Below are 23,674 nucleotides of genomic sequence, written 5' to 3' on the forward strand. Positions count from 1 at the left end.
AAAAAAAAAAAAAGAAAAAAAAGAATTGACTATTATTAAGATACATATATAACGTGCATGTTAATTTAAATTAAAAAATCATTTAGGTGTCATAGTTCATACTGGACTATAATTTAATATATGGGTCATAATCACAATTCGTTCACAATGAAGATTATCTAGGCCTTTCCTTAATTAAGCGTAGATAAGTTGAATTTGACACATATCAATTTTTTTTTTTTTTTTTTTTTTTTTTGAAGACACATATCTTTTATTTCATTTCGGGGGTAGGGCAATTTCTTCATCAATAATAATTATATACTAAAAGCGAAATTAAGAATGACACATGTCATCTCTTGGTTAAAAATTTTTCCACCCATTTTACTTTCCTTTTTTTTTCCTCGGATTCTTAAATGAAATTATTTTATAATAATAAAAAATATCTTCTTTCCATTTAACATTATTAACAATAATAATTCTCATCTACACTAAAGTAATATGGAGTATATTTTAACATATACATAGTATTTTATGTTAGGTATATTTTAGAAAATGAACATATTTTAGGCAAATAATATTAAACTATACTACCCTGTACAATAATAATACCAACTTTTTTTTTTCTTCCAATTTTATTTTTTGCAATAATGTTAAATTCAATTAAAAATAAAATCATTTTGTTAAATATACTTCGTATATGTATATACTTTATTTTTCTACTCTTAAAAGTCGTATCAATAATAACAATGCACCGCACGCGGATACTATCCTTAGATTTTTATTTATTTAAATAAAACCTCATAGATCCTTTTTTTTTTAGAAAAAAAAAAATCAAGTCTTAGTGTTTATGATCTTGACATGGATATAGGTTAAAATTCAAGTTATATTTATTTTTAAATTAGTAATACGAGTATATTTTTTTTATAAATTCAATATATAACAGCCCGTTATAAGATTTAATAACAACCATGTATTGCACGTGAGTTAAACTAGTGATTGTCTAGGATGCACGGAAACAGATTCGGACACGGACACGGACACGATATGGATACGGGAAAACGGCAATCCTAAAATAGGGGACACGGGTACGGTGTATAACTAGGCATATAATATATTAAAAAAACGAGAATTTGACAACTAATTCAATAAAACACTAAATAATTAGCCTCAAAACACACAATTTTAATTAAACAAGTAAATGAACAAAGTGTACGGACATAGTCGGATACATATCAAGAAACCATCAAACCAGACATGTCTTAATAGTACTCTTCAAGTAATCAAACAAAACTAGAAACATAACACAAAATCAAACATCTCATCAAGTAATCAACAAAACTGTCAAAACACGGTGGTGGGCGGTGGTTGTCTGGCTGACGACGAACAACAAATTGAATTATTGAAGCAATTGAATTTCAGAAAATCAGAAGTTCTTACACACTTACACTGATTAAAACCCTAAAAAATTCCCCAAATTAGCATTACTCGAATTCACTTCAGAATCACAGCAATTGTTGAATGGCAGAAATTGAGCTCCAGTAAAGATAACAATGGAGCTCAATTGTTGAATGACAGAACACCAAGAAATAAGCACGAAAAGGCTGAAATTGAGCTCCATTAAAGACAACAATGGCGGAGACTCAGAAAATGAAGACCGATTAAGTTCTCTCCCAGACTCCATTCTCACCGACATTCTCTCACTTCTCGACATCCAAGGATGCATATTCAGAACTTTAATTGAATTTAAAAAAAAAAGTAGAGAAGAACCATACCTGGTGGCTGACACGGACGACGGGCGACAAGGTGGGCGGTGGAGTGATAGGTGGTGGCTGAGGACGAGCAGGCGAACAGCAAGGGCCAGGCCAGCAACTCCAGCAACCCCCGCAACAATGAGAGATGAAGGCCACGAGCAGCAAGGGCCAGGCCAGCAACCCTGACAACCGGCAAGGAGGCGAGTGGCGGTGACGGAGACAGCAAGCCGGCGGTACGGTGAGATCTACAAGTCGGCGACTGAGCAAGTGAGCAGCAAGGGGTTCAGTTGAGACTTGAGAGGATGAGAGGATTGAGAGTTTGAGAACTGGAAACTTGGAAAGAGGTAGAGAGGCAAAGCATAGGAATTTAGGTATTTCGCGTGTCCATACCAAAACGGCCCGTGTCAGCCCAAGACACGGCCCGTGTCCAAAAATCAAAAACGGTTAAAAAAAATCGGACACGGTTTTCTGCGTGTCGGACACGTGTCGCCCCGTGTCTCATCCGTGTCCGTGTCCGACACGCGTGTCGACTCGGACTCTTCAGATTTTTGGCGTGTCCGTGCATCCTTGGTGATTGTACTATATGACTATATTCCACGCGATATTTGCATGAAATTTTATTAAAATAATTATGTTTGAAAACCTATAATATATTCATCACATGTGTATGTCTTTTTAATTAAATTGTATTAAAAAAAATTTGAAAAATCTTTTCCTCTTATTTTGCTTTCTTTTGTTTCAACATATTAATAAATATCCTATACATACTCCAACTATTAATTATATCTTGCAAGTACATTAATGCTTTGTTTGGCATTAGTTTAACTTATTTTATCTGAAATAATATTATATGTAGTTGTGTACTAACTTTACTTTATACAGTATTATAGAGCGAGTGATTATGGATGATTTAACCAACTTTAATTTTTTAATACAAAAAAAAAAAAAAAAAACCTTCTCCGGTCACAATATTGTCATATTAATTTGAATCTAAAATCACTATAATATGTTGCTCAAACATTCCCTAATAATCCCACTCGATTAGTTGCATACATTTTTTTTCTTATAATATTACATGGTAAATTTATATGTAACGTGTTCAATTGAGGGTAACCATTTAAGTATTTAATGCATTCTCCAAACCCATTTTCAAGTTAGTGGATCCAATGTATACGTAAAAAAAAACTAATCCTTATCGCTATCACTTTTTACGCGTCAAAATCTTAGCCCGTACATTACAATATTTCATCCAGTTTCTTCATTTAATACAATACTATGCATAAATGCATGTATCAATGTTAGGTTAAAAGCGGATTACCAAAAGTGAAATTATAATTAAATAAAATAGCGACGCATTCTTCTTCTTTAATCTTTACGGAGTAATAAATAAGAGTACAAAATAAGTGTAGCTAATATATATTGGTACAATTATTCATCTCTTGTAAATTTGCAATTAAATTTAACAAATCTGAGTATTAACTTTTTTTTGTTACTAATTAATTAATTTCATCATTTCTCTTTTTAAGGTCAAACTTTAAACATGTTGACCATAAATTAAAATTATTAACCCATATATAAAAGAAAATATAGACATATGTGACTTTGTTGAAAGATACTTAGTTCATGATAAGAAAGAGTCTGACTGTCTGACCACGTATAATCCCAATAAGTAACTACTCCTTTAATTTTATTTTTTAAAATTTAATACTAGAAAACTTGTTCCACCTTAAGTATATGTCTTATTTTTCTAATTAATATTGGTCAAATAAATACAACTAAACATCAACCAACAACTGATTGCCGAATAAAGAATCCGAGTCGAACTACTCCCCGGGAACCCAACTCAGCTAGGAGCATCTAGTCAACTATGAACATGAGAATCCCTTGCACCATACACGAAAATAAACACGCCGTACGTAAAATATATAATTGGTCCCATTCTTCCATATGAATAAACCGCATATTGTGGTGCCCTATTGCTTAATAAACACCCTCATACTTTCCTACCCACCTTATTTTCTCCTCAATTTTCTCTCAAAAATGGAGCAAAAACCTCAAACTCAAACTCAAACAAATTCACAAAAAAATGATCAACAAAAATTACCAAACCTTCAAAAAACCAACCATAACACCAATAAGAAACCAATATGGGATTGTGGGAGCACCCTCTACGACTCATTCGAGCTCACCTCGTTCCAAAGACAACTCGACTCCGCCATCATCAACTCATCTAGAACCTACTCCATGCCTCGTCTTCCCTCCGAACACCGCCGTGCACCACCACCACCGCCGCCGTCGAAGAAGCCGATAACCTCGAAGGTATCCAGATCTTTCCAGAAGCTTCTAAGGTCTGTTTTTAGGGCTTCCAAGCCCAATAATAATAATTCGAAGCCCAATTATGATAGTAGTAGTAGCAGCCCTGATCCATGGTTTTTGGATCATGAGGTCCAAGAAAAAGACAAGGTGGTTGATGGTGGTAGGTATTTTGTTGTCTATGAAAAGCCCAATGGGCTTTCTAGTATTCCTGAAGTTCCGGAAGTTTGCTTTTCGCCTGAGATTAGTTCGTTGGTTAGGAAAACGATGTCGGATCGATTCACGGCTGCTTCTACGGGTATTTACTGTATTTAGTATATAAATTAAGGTATATAAATACATAAAGTAAAATCGAGTATATTAACTTTTTAAGAACTTGTATTATTAATTTTCCTTCTTTTATGAATAGTTGCTAATATTTTTATAGTTTTTTTTTTTTTTTTTTCATTTTAACTCGGTTACAAATTCTTGGTTGTTCCGGGTACAGTACACCTGAAGTTAGGTGTTATGTAACTTAAATGTATGTTAAATGAAGTAGATGCGTGTTAAAGTAGTACGTGATCGATGAATATATGTTTGAGAGTTGATCCACGAGTATTGATCAAATATACTTGTATTGATGTGTCTTTTCAGCTATGCATAATTGCTTTTACGGAGCTTGATTTGCAATAACTAACGTTTGCGATATGTCTCATATAGTATAGCAATAAATATATTTGTTGAGCATCACTTCATTCTTTCATGGTGGACCAAAATATTTTTTTAAAAAGGCAATGCAAAGCATGGCATTAGTTGTGAATTGTGATTGATCTATGCCATATAACAGACCTATATTAAATACTGGATATCTTTACAAGACTTTTCAAATTTCATAACATCACTAGGGCAAAGGTACAATAGTAAAAATTTAATTTGGAATTTCCTATGATTAATTTTGATCCTATCATTTATTTCCATACCTTTTAAATTTCGTGATTCTGGTTGTTTTGTTACTATAATTGATTTCAATTTTTATAAGTTCACATGCATTAATTTTGACTTAGAAAATTACTCTTTAACGAAGTAGAACTTGCTTAAATGAGGACTAAAAATCAAAATGAACACGATAAATTGTGTACTTGGTGAAAGAGTCTCGAGTATTGTATGGATATATTTACTTTCACAACGTGCATCTTTTTTCCACAGTAAATTAAAGCTCTTGAAAAAAGTTCAAATTAATGAAAAGTTGCACAATCACACATAGTAGCAATTGGTTGAATAAAATAATTTATACAGAGTAATGTTGGTTATAATCTTAAAGATAAGACTTAAATTCCTTTGGTCTTATGAAGTGAACTATCTCGATCTTCTTCTTGCTTGTGGGTGTTTTCATTAACATAATGTGTACAATTTTTATCAGAAAACAATTATAACGTCGTACAATAATAAGTTGTAATAAGGGTTGAAATTGGAATAACAAGGTACCGCGACATATCGTGTGGGTAAAGCCCAAGCTTTATGTATGTTGCTCAATACTTAGAGCCAGATTGTGGTTTACGTTGGTCGTGTTGTACAATTGCAATAATTTACATATCATGTACTTTTTTTTTAAAGCCATTTACGTATCATGTACTTAGAGTTACATTGTCTATTAATTAAGATTCTAATGTCACAATTACAAGCTTTAAAAAATAAATATATATGAGATGAAGAGAACATGACTTAACAACCCAATGCAACTATCCAAGGTAGATGAACGTAATTATAAGAGAAGTAACACACAAACATGGAATATCCCAACAGCCTAGCTCCCCCTAGATGGTGCACCCTTACTCTCAAGTCATTGTTCTGAGAGCCTACAGCACTTCTCATAAATTTCCAGATAACTCACTAATACAACCACAACTTAGGGCTTCTTTCTAGCTAGTTTCTACCCCAAGCGAACACCAAACAACCAGCACGTATTCCACTTCACGCTCACAACATTTGAGAATCAAATCATATTAGGATTTAGGGACATTTCGGAATGAGGTACTATCCTATCAGTCTACTAAGCAACTAAACAAGGTTGGTTGACCTATGCGAGGTTTCGTTTGGCAATGCGATTTTCCTTACCAAAAAACTAGGATCCTTTTTAGCTCATTTCATATAATCGGGCCTGAAAATGAATATCCAGAGAATTGGTGGGCCGTAGAAAGAGGCTATTCATACACAGGAGCAGAATAGGCCTATATTCCTTATCTTGGGTTCCTTATTCGTTATGCCCAAATTTCAAAGCTATAAATGGGCTACTTGATCACCCAAACTTGGGCCTCTTAGCTCTGACTGTGCAATTATTGATACTCCGTAAGAATTGCTAAATAATGTAGGAAACTATATTACTACTAACAAGGAAAGGGAAACTATATTACTACTAGATGATTAAAACATCTAGGAAAATCATTGTTTGAGATCAAAAGGGTCTTCCATGATTGCTCAAAGATAGAAAATTGCAAATCAGGAGGCTGCTACTACCGAAGGCAATAAATAGATAGTAGTAGGGGAGCCAAGCCATGGCTCTAGAACAGCAGCAGTCATCAGATTATTCGCCATTAATCATGGCAAGGGCGTGAGCAAGTTCCTTGGTGTAGGAAGCAGTGAGGCCAGGATGTTGTGAGTTTCTGCCTATGTCAGCCAAGCCGTGGGCTATCTTGTTTGCAGTCCTCTTTACATGAAGCACAGTGACCTGCCAATCTCTTTGTAGGAGTTCAGAAACATCTCTGATGATGTTGGAGAGAAGGTGATCATTGTAATAGGATGGGTTTTGGATCATATAGGTGAGAGCTTGGGCATCGGTTTCCAGCTCCAAGAACCTAATGCCTCTCTCCCAAGCTGTATTCAGGCCTTCCCTAATGGCAAGCAACTCAGCAGAGGCCGCCCCTAGGGTCTTGATACACATGGAGAAGCCAATGTGCCACTTCCCCTTATCACAACGGATGATACCACCAGCACCCGCATCACCCAAGCTTATCCAAGAGCCATCCGTGTTAAGTTTAAAATATCCTCTTTGCGGAGGAGACCACACTCTAGAAGAAATTGATATACTCGAGGAAGCTACATCCATATGAACCTGAAATTGTTAAACTTCAATAAAAACAATTAGGAGAAAACGCCTTGATGAGCCTTTACCATTAAGCACATATATATATAGGCTTACAACATTAACCTAACATGCTAAAAACTCTTAACAAGATATATACTAATATAATCACAAAATATATCTCACAAGATAATTATATCCTAACACTCCTCCTCAAGTTGGAGCATGTAAATCACGAATGCCCAACTTGTTAAGAAGAAAACCAAACTGTCGTTTCCTAAGTGCCTTCATCAAAATATCTGCTAATTGATGACCTATAGGAACATACGCAGTAGCTAGATTACTATTCACCAACTCATCACGAACAAAGTGACAATCTGCCTCTATATGCTTAGTACGATAATGAAAAACAGGATTTTTAGCAATATGGAGAGCAGATTGACTGTCACAAGACAACTTCATAGGCTTGGGATGCAAAATACCAAGAGAGGATAACAAAGATTTCAACCACTTTAATTCACAAGTTGGAACTGCCATAGCACGATACTCAGGTTCAGCAGAAGAACGAGATACTGTCGGTTGTTTCTTAGTCTTCCACGAGACAAAGGAACGACCAAGAAAAACCATATAACCTAACAAAGAATGACGAGTCAAAGGACACGCTGCCCAATCACTATCACAGAAAGCCGTCAAACACATGTCCTTCATAGGACGTAACAATATACCCTGACCAAGACTACCTTTGATATAGTGAAGTACCCTGATTGCCGCATCCAAATGTTGCACCTACGGGTTACTCAAAAACTGTGCAAGAGTATGAACAGAGTAACTCAACTCTGGACGAGTTACAGATAAATAAACAAGTCGACCAACTAAGCGACGATTAGTAGCGACGATACTAATCAGGTTGAGAGAATGGCTCCCCTCGGCATATACCAGGCGATGGTTTTGCTCCATAGGTGTATCAATAGGCTTACAACCTAACATACCTGCCTTAGATAATACATCTAAAGCATATTTACGCTGAGATAAAAATATATCTTCCGAACCATGAGCAATTTCAATGCCCAAAAAATACTTCAACACACCAAGATCTTTCATATGAAAACATGTACTCAAATACGATTTAAAACGAATAATCGCATCATGAGAAGAACCAGCAATAATAAGATCATCAACATAGACAAGTACATGCAGAGAGACTGATCCCTGAATATAACTGAATAATGAATAATCTGCATACGATTGCTTGAAACCATACGATTTCAAGGCATTAGTCAATTTAGAAAACCAATGCCAAGGAGCCTGTTTCAGACCATATAGAGACTTACGCAACCTACAAACCTTCCCTGGAGTAGGACAGTTATAACCTGGAGGTAACTGCATATACACCTGCTCCTTCAAATCACCATGAAGAAAGGCATTATGAACATCCATTTGATGCACCTTCCAATTTAAAGAAGCAGCAACAGAAAGAAAAGTCTAGCAATCCCCATTTTTGCCACAAGTGCAAAAGTCTCGTTATAATCAACACATGCAGCCTATGGATTGCCATACTCAACAAGACGACCTTTAAGTCGTTCTACTTCACCTGTAAATGTATATTTAATTTTATACACCCAACCACTACCAATATCCTTCTTACCTGGAGGTAAGTCCTCCAATGTCCACGTGCCATTTCGTTCAAAAGCATTAATTTCTTTTTTCATCGCCTTACGCCACCCTACATGTTTCACAGCTTCACTAAACGAGGAAGGTTCTTTTACCCTTTGAAGCTGATGTCAGAAAACACTTGTGTCTCATAGAAAAATTGTTATAATCAACATAACAAGCTATATCAAAATTGTTTACCTGAAGAACGTGATTGAGAGACGGGAGCAGTAATTGTTGATGGAGTGGGGTCTATTGCCTATCGAACAACCGTATTAGTCACATAACCACGGAGCTTCGAGGATGGGATTTTTGTACGATGACCACGACCCAAAACCTCAACATTGTTAGGAGTATTACCCCCTGCCACGTCACTATGAGCACTGGTTCTCCCCCTCAACTCAAGAGAGGCAGTAGCAACACCATCACCAATTGAATCATTATCAGGCACATGCATATTGTTAACATCACCATGCAAAGAATCACTACTACCATGCAAATTATTAACCTCCACAGTAGCATGCATATCTTGCAAAGAGGCCACATCAGAAGCACTAACAATCTCACGAACAGGTGTAGGCACATGCAAATCATTATCAAAGTCTTCATCATCCCACAATCTAACTTGATTAAAATAATTTTCCCATTGCACTTTCTCCGCCTCATCAAATATATCAATAAAAGGAAAAGTGCACATCTCGGCTTATTAAAAACTCATTAGTCTCTAAATCATAAAACCTCCATCCTTTTTTTCCATATGGATAACCAACAAAAATACACCGTCGAGACTTTGAGTCAAATTTGTCCTTAGCACGCGAATTATTCACAACATAACTCAAACAACCAAAAACACGCACTTCATCATAAGAAGGAGGTTTACCAAATAAACATTCATGAGGGGATTTTCCTTGTAAGATGGGAGTCGGAGTCAAATTGATAAGATGAACCGCAGCTAAAACACATTCCCCCCAAAAATACTTAGGTAATTTAGCTTGAAAACGTAAAGCCCGTGCAACATTTAAGATGTGCTTATGTTTTCTCTCAACACGACCATTTTGTTGTGCAGTATCAACACACGATGTTTGATGCAATATTCCTTTTTTATCGAAAAAGGACCTTAAACTCAAGAACTCTTGCCCATTATCACTTCTCAAAATTTTAATCTTTTTATTAAATTGATTTTTAATCAAAGAATAAAAATTACGAACCAAATTTCCCTCTTCATGTTTTCCAATCATCAAATATACCCATGTTGCACGAGAATAATCATCCACAATAGTAAGAAAATATCTAGCATTACAACTAGACGATAGTCTATTCGGACCCCAAATATCACAATGTATCAAGTCAAACAAACCATATGCTTTATTCATACTCAAAGGAAAAGAGTCGGGGTTGTTTACCCATAAAACAAATATGACAATCAAACACACCACACTTTTTATTCATACTACTACTAGCTACTCCAAGTAAAGAAGAAACTACTTTCATAGAAAGATGACCTAAACGCCTATGCCATAACATACTTGCATCTTGACCACCAAAGAATTGACTTGAAAACTACGAGCACGGACCGGCCGGAAGAGATAGACCCCATTATACTGCACCCCCGCTCCAATCAGGTTCTCCAAAGTGCGGACCTGAATAGTACATAGCTTGTTAGTGAAAAGAACAATATATTTTTGCTTTTCTAATAATTGAGACACTGACAATAAATTACAATTTAATTCAGGAACAAATAAAACATTGTCTAATATTAAACCATCACTCAATTTTATTTTCCCTTCTTTAGTGGCCGTAGTACTTTTCTCATTAGGCAAACTAACGGGAGATAAAATATCACGCAAATTATAAAACAAATTTAAGTCACCCGACATATGATTTGATGCTCCGATATCAATTATCCACTCATCCGAATTATACATACCGTGAGAATTATTGTCAGTTGAAGGAGGGGTTTTTACACCCTTAGTAGCACTCATAAATTGAGCCCACTGTTCATTACTCAAAGTTGGAGCACTTGTACGGTCAACATTATTAATATCATCACCATTATTTTGCTTTGAGCTACTACTCACACTGCCAGCAAACACACGACCACTAGAACCTTGCGCACAACCACCACGGCCACCTCTACTTGACCCACGACCACCACGCTGACCACTAGAATTAAAAGATTCGGGCCAGCCATGTAGATCAAAACATTTCTCCTTCACATGACCCTTTTTGCCACAATGATCACATACACAAGATTCACCACTACTCGACCAATTAGTCCGACCCTGAGCCGTACCAGACGCAGCAAACCCAACAGCACCATCTGGACGATTATTGTGACATCCGAGACGGTTTGCTTGCGTTCATCCGACAAAACCTTTGCATACGCCACATTGAGAGAAGGAATAGGGTCCATCATGAGGAGAGTAGACACCACACTGCCAAATTTCTTTGGGTCTAAACCAATAAAAATTTGATGGAGTAATTCACTCTCAACAATTTTAGCATATTCAGGAGCAGCCGTACACGTACACTTGGGAATTTTAACATAACTAGCCAACTCATCTTGTAATTTATGTAACTCACCAAAATACACCGCCACCGGCCTACCACGTTGCTTGCAATCTACAATTTGAGCCTTTAACTCTAGAATATGAGGGCCATTGCCAAGGGAATATCTATCACGTAGATCATCCCACAAAGATTTGACATGGTCTGGAAATCGAACAGTTGATCGCACAGAAACATCCAATGTATTAACAATCCAAGCAACAAGCATTGAATTAACAATGCCCCATTGATCAAAATCAGGAGACTTAGCATCCGACACCTTAATAGTACCATCAATAAAACCGAGTTTGTTCTTCGCACGGAGGTTATTGCGTAAAGAACGAGACCACTCCTCATAGTTGTCTCCTTTCAACATAATAGGGCTTATCACAGCCCCTGTACCTTCACTCGGATGGAGATAGTAGGCTGAAAACGGTTCATAGCGAGGGCCCTTAGGGGGCTGAACATCATCACCACCAGTCATCACAACTCAAGAAGAACAATAAAGAGCACACAAAGCGGAAGCACAAACTAGGAACACACGCAAACAATCTGGAAAAGAAGAACAAAGCTAGGGTTTGTGTTTGGAAAAAAAAAAAAAAAAACTGGGAAAAGAACGTAAAAAAAAAAAAAAAAAAAAAAAAAAAAAAAAAACTCTAATTTGGAGGGCTCTTATACCATGTTAAACTTCAATAAAAACAATTAGGAGAAAATGGCTTAATGAGCCTTTACCATTAAACACACATATATAGGCTTACAACATTAACCTAACATGCCAAAAACTCCTAACAAGATATATACAAATATAATCACAAAATATATCTCACAACGTAATTATATCCTAACACTCCCTACCCACGTAGATCTTTTCACTTACGCCATGTCACCTACTCAATCTCTCATATGCCACATCACCACTCAATCATTACGCCACGTCATTGTTACTCCATATAAGAACATTCGAACACCTAACCTCTTGTAGGAAAGATGGTTATTTAACCATCTAAGCCAATTAGCAACCATGTTATAAATATGAAAATAAATGTATATAAGTGCTAGTCACAAGGACTAATAAAAAAAGGAAAAAAAACACCAAAAAGGTTAAATACATATATATAATAACAAGGTTTAATTAAAGTAGCAACCCGGTGCAACGCACGGGCCACACACTAGTTATACTTTAATTAACGTATAGTTTAAGATGATTTAATTGACTTATACACCTTTTTTATATGACTAAAAAATATTGTATGTATTGACTTACATTAGTTTGTCTTTTACACTAATCATGTATTAACTTTAACTTAATTTTATACTATCATATAAAGAACAAATATTATTATACAAAGTTTATTTGGTAGAATATGTGATAATGTATAGTCTTACACCAAAATTTGTCAAGTAATGCATGTAAATAGTGTAAAATTAGAAATGAGACACTTATTTTGAAACAATTATGAGTTATGACTTTTATTTGTAGAGAAGAAGTGATATTAACTTTTTTAAAATTTAATACAGAGTAATTTTTGAATAAAACGTATTTGTGTTTTTATTAGCAACTGATTTGTTTCCCTGCTACATTAATTACTAATGGATTCCCTTTCATTTATGAAACATAAATGTATTATACAGTTATACTCTAGTATTATTGATCAAAGTGATATATGTGAACCTATTTTACATTAGCAAAAATGATATATGTAAATGTAAACTAGTATTGGTCAAATTAGTTCATTTCAACTATTATAATTTGATACTCGTATTTTCTCATACTAGAAATAATCAAATTAAATCAAATTTTATCTTATCTTTTTATTTGCATTTATTTATTCTTAAATATCTTTAATTTTGTAAATAAAATATGCAAATTTTACATTTGAAAAATCATATTATTATTATATTAATACGAATCTAATGACATTTCAAATGATAATTAAATAAGTCTAATATAAAAATCAGACCAAATCACATAAGATCAAATTAAATTAGAAAAATTAGAATATGATCAGATCATGTAAAATGAACATAGCCTTTGTAATTAATGTGTTAATTTTTTTCCAACAACTAATTTGTTTTCTTGCTAGTTTAATACCAACGGATTTCCTCCCTTATTCAATCCCCTTTATTCACTCTATATAAACCCTTCCAACACTAACTCTATCAACACACTCATAAACATTGTACAACCCTTTCAACATGCAAGAAACACCACACATAGCCATAATCCCCACACCAGGGATGGGTCATCTCATCCCACTCATAGAGCTAGCAACCCGGCTCACTCACTTCAACTTTACCATAACCATTCTCATTCTCAACGACGGTTCACCACCTTCGAAATCCCAACTGTCTCTTCTCCAAAACCTCCCACCCTCCATCTCCTACATCCATGTTTCTCCCATTGATGTTTCTGATCTTCAATCCGATTGCACCATTGAGAGTCGGATTACTCTCACCATTACTCGGTCCATTCTGGGGATTCGTGACTCCCTCCGAGTCTTGTCAAAGGCAACACGATTAGTTTCAGTTGTTGTTGATCTCTTGGGCTCAAGTATCCTACATATGGCTCAAGAGTTTGGCGCGTTGTCGTACGTGTTTTTCCTTACTAGTGCTTTGGGATTTTGCTGTGCTTGTACTCTACCAAAATTGGATAAGATACACTCTTGTGAATACAGGGATTTGCCCGACCCGGTTCATTTTGTACCCGGTTTAGTTCCGGTTCATGGGGCTGATTTTCCTGACCCGGTTCAAGATAGAAAGCATGGAGTCTATCAGTTGTTTATTAACTTGGTAGGAAGCTATTCTGATGCCACTGGGATTTTGATCAATAGTTTTAATGATCTTGAACCGGTTGCCTTAAAATACTTAATGAGTGATCGTGGTCGAGAAGCTAATATTCCTCCGGTTTACCCCCATTGGACCGGTAATTCGGTCCGGTTCAGAAGACGGGTTGATAGATGGGTCGGGTTCTATAAAATGGTTGGATGAGCAACCAAGTGATTCGGTTTTGTTTGTGTCATTTGGTAGTGGTGGGAACCTTTCATATGAGCAAGTAGTTGAGTTAGCATTAGGGCTTGAGTTAAGTGGGCAAAGATTTTTGTGGGTTGTTAAAACCCCAAATAATAAATCTAATGCTTCTTTTTTTGGTGTTGCTAATAATATTGATAACCCACTTGAGTATTTGCCTCAAGGGTTTCTAGATAGGACCAAAGGGTTAGGTTTAGTGGTGCCTAATTGGGCCCCTCAAGTTCAAATATTGAGTCATGGTTCGACGGGTGGGTTTCTGACTCATTGTGGGTGGAACTCGACTCTAGAGAGTATAGTCCATGGCGTGCCCTTGATTGCTTGGCCGCTTTATGCCGAACAAAAGTTGAATTCCGTGCTGGTAGCTGATGATTTGAACGTTGCATTGAGGGTGAAACCAAATGAGAAGGGTTTGATTGATAGGGAACAAATTGCTGAATATGCAAAATGTTTGATGCAAGGAGAACAAGGAAAAATACTACGAGAGAAAATGAGAGCTTTGAAGCATGCAGCTGTTGCTGCTTTAGATGAAGATGGATCGTCAAAACAATCATTAGCAAAGGTGGTTGAAGAGATGAAGAATCACAAGATCATATAAAAATAGTTGTGATTAGCCTATTTATCTTGATTAATGATGTTTTAGAATTTCAATTATTGTCTAATTAATGTATGATTATGTTTTAATGTTGCGTATAGTTATAATTACAAGTTTAATTTCATTTTCAATCGACGAGTTCATAAAGTTATAAGCTCTTGTAGTTTTTTTTATTTTTTTTATTTTTTTTTGGGGGGGGAGGGGCAGGTAGTTAATACGAAGTATTCATTTGTACTCCTAATAGGAATGTCAGTGGGGCGGGTTAAGAGGATGAGTCCCGGTTTAGCGGGTGGTGGGGCGGGGATGGAGATAAAAACCATACCCGCCATGGGTGATGGGGCGGGGTTGAGTTTAGGTTATACCCGCCCCATCCCCACTTCATACCTGTCCCGCCCACCCGCCCTATACCCACATCCATATATTTTATTACATAAAAATATATATTTTTTATACCATTTTATATAAGAATTAAGTATAATAATATAGTAAAAGTATAATACTCTGTAATAGACTTAATTATATTATTAAAAAAAATGTATAACTTAACAATGATTTTTTTAATCATTATTATGTAGTATAGTTGTATTTGGAAGGTGGGATTAAGCGTGTCTTATGTGGGAATGGATATTCAAGTGAAAGGTGGGGCGTGGATGGTTTTGGGTTTGTACCCGCCGGGGCAGGGATGGGGATGAATTTTGGACCCAACGCGGGGATGGGGGTGGGGATGGGGATGAAAATTTTAGGCGGGATGGGGATGGAAAAGCCAACATCCGACCCACCCTGCCCCATTGACATCCCTAACTCCTAATCCTTACATACAACTACATGCATTTAAATGAACATGGCTTGTTCTGACCACCTTTTCGTACAAACCCTCAATCTCGATCATTAAACCATTACTCCCTCTGTGTTTTAATAAGTGTTATAGTTTGACCAAAAACGCATGTTGAGACATGACTTTTACCATTAATTATGGTAATTACTTACTCCGTTCTTTTTCACTTGACCCGCTTTGACTTTTACACTTTTAACCACCCCTCCTTTGACCGTCTTTTGTGAATTATATGTAAGGAAAAACATATTCACGTGGGATGTTTTTAAATTCATCTTAATAAGTACTATCATAATATATACTTTTATAATTTTTACTTATGTAGATTTAAAGTTATTGATCGTTAAAATTATGTATTGACTAGCGTGATAAAAGAAACAGGTCAAGTAAAAAGAACGGAGGAAGTATATGTTGGTAAAATTATAAAAAAAAATTTGATATTATAAAAGTAAACATTATAACAAATCCAATAATGTATTATACAGTAAAATTTGTATTTTATATATTAGTAAATTAATCAAGTCAAAACCGTTATATAAATAGTGAAAAAAGTTAAAATGTAACACTTATTAAAATACGGTGGGAGTACATCATTAAAAAAAGACAAATTGTATATATTGCATTGTCCATATCGATTAGCCAACATATCACGTATCTTACCTACCTATGACTATTGGAGTACTTCTTTTTTTTTTTTTTTTTTTTTTTTTTTTTTTTTTTTTTGGAAAATGACTATTGGAGTACTCTATTATAGATTCGTTTCTGTCAACTAAAAAAAAAATTATAGATTCGTTGTAACATATCAATATATCATTCCATCAAAATTTTGTCAAAAAGCATGTAATAAAATAGAATACTTTTATTCCGACAATTACCAAAAACAATACTCCAGGCATTTTTTATATTATAATTCTTATTAGTGATAATAATAAGAACGATTTACGTAACTATTGATTTCATTTGCTCGATACGAATACTACGAAAACAAGTAGTTTTTATTCCATTTATAATAGAGCCACTCTTTCATACAGGTATCAACTATCAAACTATGTAGTGTTGCATGATTGCATCTAATAATTCATTCAAAAAAGTCACAACAATTTCGATCGCAATTATTATTTCTTAAATACTACGAAGGAAACAAAAAAAAAAATTAATAGCAGCCCACAAATTCATAATCATAAACCAATGCATGAAAACTAGAAAATCAGACAATTGTAAAATAGTCAGTGAGCCCATGCACACCAGACAAGATTATTTGTTATTCAACTCCCAATAATTTATCGTCACTGCAGACAGATCACCAAATCAAGAAAATAAGATTGTTATTCCTTTTGAATTTGTAATGACAAATCATGATATATAATTAGATAAACTAATTCAATAATCACGTTGATAATTATGCATTCAATCAATAACTTAATACTAAAACAGACACCGGGAGTGACATGTATCACATTCTGGTGCTGTTTTTTCCCTCTAAAACTCTCCCTCCCCTTTTAGCAAAAAAAAATTATTTTTGGAATATTTTTATAATAAAACTATAATAATATTATTCCAAACTTATATATTATCTCTATATAAAATGTATTCCTTTTTATTGTGTTCTAAAATTTTCCATGCACATTTACCTAAAATAGTTTTCCAACTCTTTTTTAATTATCTTTTAAACGAGTAATATTGAGTTTTACCGAAAAAATAATAAAAAAATTGATTCATATCGATGTAATTGATATTAAAGAAATTACTTTAAAACATCACTTTAATTTTTTTTTTCAAATTCCTTTTTATTTTGTTTATTAGACTAATGGAGTATTATATATGACCAGGTGTTTGACAACTATATTATATGTTTAATTCGAAAATGTAAAATATCAATCAATTTTTTGTTATTACATTATTAAAAAAAAAGTTAATATCTTAGTAAATACAAAAAAGTTATTATCTTTTGCTGAAACACTTTATTGAGATGATAATTTTATCACATTCGACATTCATAAATAAGCTGCATTTTAAAAAACACGTCGGACATAGTTACAAGTGACATATTCTTGTGTTTCTTTTTTTTTTTTTTGGATAAATAGCTATCATCGACAAATAAAATTTTAAGGCAATAAACAAACAATGATCAAACTAGAATTATTAGATAGCTTTGAAACACATTTTTATATAGTAATAAAGAGTGACGATATCATGTAAAGCATCAATCCATAAATAGAAAATGTACTACTTATAATATAAGTTAGTGTTGCCTAATTATTGATTGTTATTGCCTTTAATGATCTAAGTAGTATATATTTCCATTGAAATTATTTTATTGGATATAAAGATGATATATTATTTAATTTGTAATTTATATATTTACATGTATGTTGTGTCAATAGTTTTACTATAGATTTTAGTTTGTTGTTTGATTAATGTTTTGATGTTTATTAAAAGACATTTATAAATAAGTCTTTAGTCATATATAGTCACTAGATTATATAGTTTTATTGGGAATAATATGCATTATTAATGTAATATAATGTATACTACTTTTAAATATTTTCAACTCAACTAATCAACAATAATTTTTTTTCTTTCTCGATAGTAGTTTTAATGAATTTTGCCTTATTATTTTATTTTTCTATATGCATTGCATTTGTTTATTTCACATGAGTTGCCTCATTTTTATATTGTATTCCATTATGGGAAAAAGACTATTACTACCATGCATCACATAGGCACTAATTTAGTACACACTAATATTTGGTTATAGCAAATGTCAAAAAATAAAATAAAATAAAAATAAAAATAAAAATAAAAAACAAATATGGTTATAGCTAATCAATTTACTACGTCTCCTTAAGATTTTCGCCTGTTCGGTTCCGAAATATACTGAACCTAGAAATAACTATAATTTCACATCTACGTAAATTATAGCCCATGGCATGCCCTTAGTTGCTTGGTCGCTTTTTATCGAGCAAAGGTTTTAGTTCCATATCATCAACCAAAGATTTAAAGGTTGTGCACAATGAATGATGCAAGGAGAGCAAGGAAGACTATTACAAGGAAAATTGCTAATGTTGCTAAAACGAAAACGGCTTGTTAAAACCTCTACAAAATGAGTATTACAAGTATTAGCAACTACTGTAGGTAAGATGCAATACAAATAGCCAAGACTGCAAGACTCACGAAAAACCTCTACAGTATTTCAAAAATTCTATCATCTACTCACATCTGTCACAAAATGAGGCATAATTTTGATATAATCTTCTCTAGAATTTGGTTGCCAAAAGAATGCCAGCCAAATTTCAGGCCAATCCAAAACATACAGCACTCTAACAATATAATACGGCCCTGCAGGTCAACTGAGATACTCCGTAATACAGGGGACGGTTACAAGATTACGAAGTAGGTTCCAAGACTGCCTGTTCATGCCAGACACCATTCAGATTAGATTGCCACAGCCTGACCACCCCATCACTACCAGTGGTTGCCAATGTCATTCCGCTCATGTCCCATTCCGTTTGCCATACCTATTGTCACACAAGAACCTCACCAATTAGCAGTTTGGTGAAAAAGAGTGTTTCATATGCATCACAAAAGGATATCCTCACCACACCTTAAAGTTTGCACCATCCACACATTCCACTTTATTACGAGTTGAGTTGAGCAGATAACCAGATACTAAGTATGTTATTAGTATGTAGAGATTGTAGGAACCATGTTAACTAAAATGGAAATGGGTCAATCTTTCAGGGACGGAGGGACTAACACTTGAAGTAAATATCTGTTCGAATTGACAACCTTCACGAGTTTTATTTTTGGTGTTTCCATTATGTGCATTTTTACAAGCTAAACATGGATAAGGATCTAGTCTGAAACATATTTCGGAGAACTAAATGCCAAACGAAAGAAAAGTGCTGTCATACCTCGCCGTGGTGACCTGATAGCAAAGCTAACTTCTCAACCGAGAGATGCCCGTCAACATCAGGGTTCAAACCAACATGCCATATTGCTATACCCATTTGAGTTGCAACAGAGATTATTTCATACGGCCTGTAAATGAATATTCAGCAGGAATATAATTATAATCAACAGAAATACTGGCACATTGTTTCTGCATATTTCAAATTTACAGGGTTAATGCCAAGTAATAATACTACAGGCTAGAGACCATGAATGTGAAGTTCAACCCTGCATGGCCATAGATCAAGATGCCACACACCAGCAAAGGCTCAAGACGATCAACCAACAATCAGGAAATACGATTTTTAAGTATTGACATTAAGGAAAAAAAAAACTAGCTTGGGTGAGGGCTACCTGCAAATATTTGGAGCCCAAGCAACAGCATGCACTGGATCACCTCTGTTTTCAGGTAAAGCTAACTCAGCAACAGTAAACCACCTTTGATGTAATTGATCAAACTCCCAGACCTGATATCATCTAACATGAGATTGATTTGGATAAGTTATTCAATCAAGCAGGTCACTTCATCACACATATTTCCAACCAAGAACTAAATCAACATTCAGGGGAAAAAAAACCCTTTTATCAAAGATTTGAAGGAAACTTGTGGAAAATCAGAGATCTCTAGGAAGATATATAGATCAAGACATAAGGTAATTTCTTAAGATTTTATCTTATTAGAAACGAAATGTAACAAAAGAAAAATAGACTCTTATAAACCCTATATTCGGTATGCTGTGACTTAGCAACCAAGACATCAATTCTAAGTAGCCGGATTAGTAGATGATAATATAGTAGTAGCATAACTTTCTTAAGATCTGGCGATTTGGAATGCCATAAAATCGTATTGGCTATGATTCTCATACATATTCATTGGGTTCATAAGAGGTTTCTATAATTTTATATACTACCTCTGTTTCAATTTATTTGCAACGATGTGACGTTCACCAACGTTTAGGCAAAATTTGTTTGTGAGTAGTAGATAGAGAGAGAAAAATAAAGTTGCATGTGATGAGGAGAGAGATAGAAAGAAATGAGAAGTAAAAAAAAAAGAAAAAAAAAAGAAAGAAAACATTTGTTGCAAATAATTTGTAGTATCCATTTACGATAAATGTTGTTAATAATTTGATACAGAGATAGTACATGCCTTTCATGTATGTGATGTATCTAATGTATATGCAATGCCTATAAATTTTCAGTGAGCAGAATGTTTGATCTGAGTTGCAAGAAGCCTGAGCATTACAGCAAACAATACTAACAAAAACGAAACCAATAATGGATCCCGTTAGGTACCTAGGAAGTAAAATTAATATAGCCGACCTTTAACCAGTCAGCATGAGAAAAGCACATAATGTAGTACTACTCTATTAGCAAGAATGAAATCACAACATAGTGGAAAAAGAGTGATTAATAATTAAGATCACCATAACAGACAAAAGGCTCAGGACAGTAATAGCAACCACACAATGAAAAGTAACAAACAAGAAAGGGGGGGGGGGGGGGATGTGGACCAACTACATGAGCACAGCAGCAATAACTACATGCTGATCAAATCGTCACTTGTCAGGAAAATTTAGATGCTCCATGTAAATGAAAATTTGTGAAACACATTTTAGACTCAACAGTACCCTGGAAGAATTGAGTTGCGGTATATCTGAATTGTACCCAAAATGAAAAATGTAGTGAAACACAGTACCTTCGAAGAATTGAGTTGTGGTATATCTGAATTGAACCCCAGAACAAAGCTCAATTGCTGGCTTTCACCTTTTTGTGGAATCCACGATATGGATGCTGATAAGCATGAAGCTTTTGCAAATTTAGATACCGAGTCAATAACATTCTGGAACTCGGCCTATACATTACAATTTGGCAATAAAAAGTTTGTTAGCTGATTTCAAACTTGTATTCACGTTTACCACATAGAGATCCTACTGTTACATATATACTCCTAAATTCCTAACTAAATAAAAGCTCTTTAGCTAAGTAGTCATCATGTTAATGAAGTATTCACTTATATATTCAAGCGGTAAGTTACCTGAAGTTGCCAAGTGTTCAGGTCCAAGGGATTATGAAGCTCATAGACTTTGACATAACCATCTGAATATGCAGCAACCTACAAGAAAGGGATATAGGGCATATTTATATAACTCCGAGGAGTTCATCATGCTCCAAAAAGAACGCATTCAGTAAGTTACGTTACATTAAAATGATAATTTGCAACAGAAGCTAACACTTACCAACTTCAAACAAGTAGAGGAACCTCCAAATTGGATATCTAATACACGGGCATTTTTATTCAGAAACTTAGTGCAAATCTTCCACTGAAGCGATTGCCCATCTGTATAGAATAGGAATAAACATATGTTTTAGATTTCATAGTCTAACTGAAACTAAGCACCACTATCATAACTATTCTGAAAGTAGTGTCTCACTTATTAGTAATGTAGTACGATGGCCAATATGTACAATATTACTCTACTTATGAAACAAACATCTGAAACTTGATAAAGACGTAATTCTCAATAATCAACGCAATAGTCAGCATCAAGTTTTGCAATTAAATCATTCACCGGGGAAGTACAACCAATACAAAATAACATATAATGTGAGCAACGATATGATTCTTTCATATGAATGCAACAATAATTAGAGTTACCTCCTGCGACTTCTTCCCACAATGACAAAGTACCATCATCCAAAACGCACGCGACAGCATCTCCATACTCTGGAGGAACCCATAACACCTTCACAATGCTACTCTCATGTACCTTCACAATGAACAATTTGGATGATCACATATTGTCCAGCCTAAAAATTACAGTTCAACCATAATTTGAAATTCAATCAAAAACCCACATAGTAGCATGACTAACCAACCAATTAACCCAACACAAACGACCCAAAAACCCTATTCGACAGTTCTAAATATACAATTGTTATCCCAAAATATTATGACTGAAATTTACAAATTTTAATCATAAATTGAGTAGTACAAATATAATAAGACCGAAATTTGCAAACTTTCATTATAAATTGAAGTAATACATAGCACAAAAACATAAACTAGAAAGAAAGGACATATATTAGCAAGTATGAAGCCAATTGATTCGGAAAGAGGGAGGAGTATACCTGAAAGGAGGAAGAAGGAGAGAAGGGTGAAGAAGAAGCAGGGTCAGGAGAATCGAAGATAGTGAGGAGGCCATTGATAGAACCAGTAGCTAATCTTTGAGCGTTGTAATTCCAAGCAGAACATACAGTTCCAGTCTCCAATGTCGCCACTGTTTTCTCCATTTTTTTTTTCTCTGTCTCTAATTTCTCGGCCACCGTAGTGTAGGGTTTAACTTCCCGCTCCTCCTCTTTAGTTTTCACCAATTTTTCGGAGAAGCCTTCTTTTTTTATTTTTTTTAAACCAACTCAACTGTGCGCTACAGCCCAGGCCACAGCCTAGAGATGTCAAAAAATTTAGATTTTGAGTCGCATAATCACAACACTCTCTTTATTTCATATTAATCGCAACATTTTTCTTTTAACATCCTTTTTATATTAATTACAACACTTTTATATTTGAAAAAGGCTTACTATTATTTTATATTTTCTCTCTCCCACTAACCTCACTTTTACAAATATTCTTTCCTATTAAGGTACTGATATATGTAGCCCTTAAAGCTATATATAAGCATTAAATATACTTCTTAAAATGGAATTAAGTTAGGAATTCATGATAAAATCACGTGCAAATCGGTGTAATAAATGTTAATTTATCCTCAATATTTCCCTTTTTAGCTTCTTACACATAGCCCTTAGGGTTATGTTTATCATTTTCCTTCTTATTAACCCCACTTATACTACCTTTTTATTATTTCTCTGTCCTATCAACAATACATTATATTATAAAAAAATCTCTTTTAGGCCCCACCCTATAAATTTTAAACTTTGTGAACACCCTAATTTTGCGATTAATAAGAAACGAAGCG

The 23,674-nt window shown here is 34.5% G+C and overlaps 4 protein-coding genes across 4 annotated transcripts; 2 read left to right on the plus strand and 2 right to left on the minus strand.

Annotated features, from left to right (window-relative positions):
- Positions 1-3,422: 3,422 nt before the first annotated feature.
- LOC110719655 lies at positions 3,423-4,651 on the plus strand. The gene has a single exon (XM_021898633.1). The coding sequence runs from the start codon at positions 3,678-3,680 to the stop codon at positions 4,356-4,358; it is 681 nt and encodes a 226-aa protein (XP_021754325.1). The 5' UTR covers positions 3,423-3,677; the 3' UTR covers positions 4,359-4,651.
- A 5,602-nt stretch (positions 4,652-10,253) lies between these two features.
- Positions 10,254-11,782, minus strand: LOC110719238. The gene is made up of 3 exons (XM_021898137.1): positions 11,045-11,782; positions 10,679-10,973; positions 10,254-10,456 (listed from the first exon to the last, which is right to left on the minus strand). The coding sequence occupies exons 1-3, from the start codon at positions 11,780-11,782 to the stop codon at positions 10,254-10,256; spliced, it is 1,236 nt and encodes a 411-aa protein (XP_021753829.1).
- Positions 11,783-13,536: 1,754 nt separating this feature from the next.
- Positions 13,537-15,048, plus strand: LOC110719239 (hydroquinone glucosyltransferase-like). Its single transcript, XM_021898138.1, has 2 exons — positions 13,537-14,128; positions 14,172-15,048. Exons 1-2 carry the CDS (start codon positions 13,537-13,539, stop codon positions 14,918-14,920), a joined length of 1,341 nt encoding a protein of 446 aa, XP_021753830.1. The 3' UTR covers positions 14,921-15,048.
- Positions 15,049-18,814: 3,766 nt separating this feature from the next.
- On the minus strand, positions 18,815-23,287 carry LOC110719656 (protein SEH1-like). The gene is made up of 8 exons (XM_021898634.1): positions 22,830-23,287; positions 22,357-22,468; positions 21,938-22,038; positions 21,736-21,813; positions 21,397-21,552; positions 20,055-20,167; positions 19,664-19,790; positions 18,815-19,267 (listed from the first exon to the last, which is right to left on the minus strand). Exons 1-8 carry the CDS (start codon positions 22,989-22,991, stop codon positions 19,136-19,138), a joined length of 981 nt encoding a protein of 326 aa, XP_021754326.1. The 5' UTR covers positions 22,992-23,287; the 3' UTR covers positions 18,815-19,135.
- Positions 23,288-23,674: the final 387 nt, after the last annotated feature.

Source organism: Chenopodium quinoa, unplaced genomic scaffold (genome assembly GCF_001683475.1).
Source record: "Chenopodium quinoa cultivar QQ74 unplaced genomic scaffold, ASM168347v1, whole genome shotgun sequence".
NCBI lineage: Eukaryota > Viridiplantae > Streptophyta > Magnoliopsida > Caryophyllales > Amaranthaceae > Chenopodium > Chenopodium quinoa.

Coding starts and splice junctions, on each gene's coding strand:
- LOC110719655 (XM_021898633.1), top strand. CDS start 3,678: ATGAATAAACCGCATATTGTGGTGCCCTATTGCTTAATAAACACCCTC.
- LOC110719238 (XM_021898137.1), bottom strand. CDS start 11,782: ATGACTGGTGGTGATGATGTTCAGCCCCCTAAGGGCCCTCGCTATGAA. Junction 10,974..11,044: donor TGTTGGGTTTGCTGCGTCTG/GTACGGCTCAGG, acceptor TGTGGCAAAAAG/GGTCATGTGAAGGAGAAATG. Junction 10,457..10,678: donor AACTGACAATAATTCTCACG/GTATGTATAATT, acceptor ATTTATTGTCAG/TGTCTCAATTATTAGAAAAG.
- LOC110719239 (XM_021898138.1), top strand. CDS start 13,537: ATGGGTCATCTCATCCCACTCATAGAGCTAGCAACCCGGCTCACTCAC. Junction 14,129..14,171: donor CACTGGGATTTTGATCAATA/GTTTTAATGATC, acceptor ATACTTAATGAG/TGATCGTGGTCGAGAAGCTA.
- LOC110719656 (XM_021898634.1), bottom strand. CDS start 22,991: ATGGAGAAAACAGTGGCGACATTGGAGACTGGAACTGTATGTTCTGCT. Junction 19,791..20,054: donor TGGGCTCCAAATATTTGCAG/GTAGCCCTCACC, acceptor ATTCATTTACAG/GCCGTATGAAATAATCTCTG. Junction 19,268..19,663: donor TATCAGGTCACCACGGCGAG/GTATGACAGCAC, acceptor GTGTGACAATAG/GTATGGCAAACGGAATGGGA.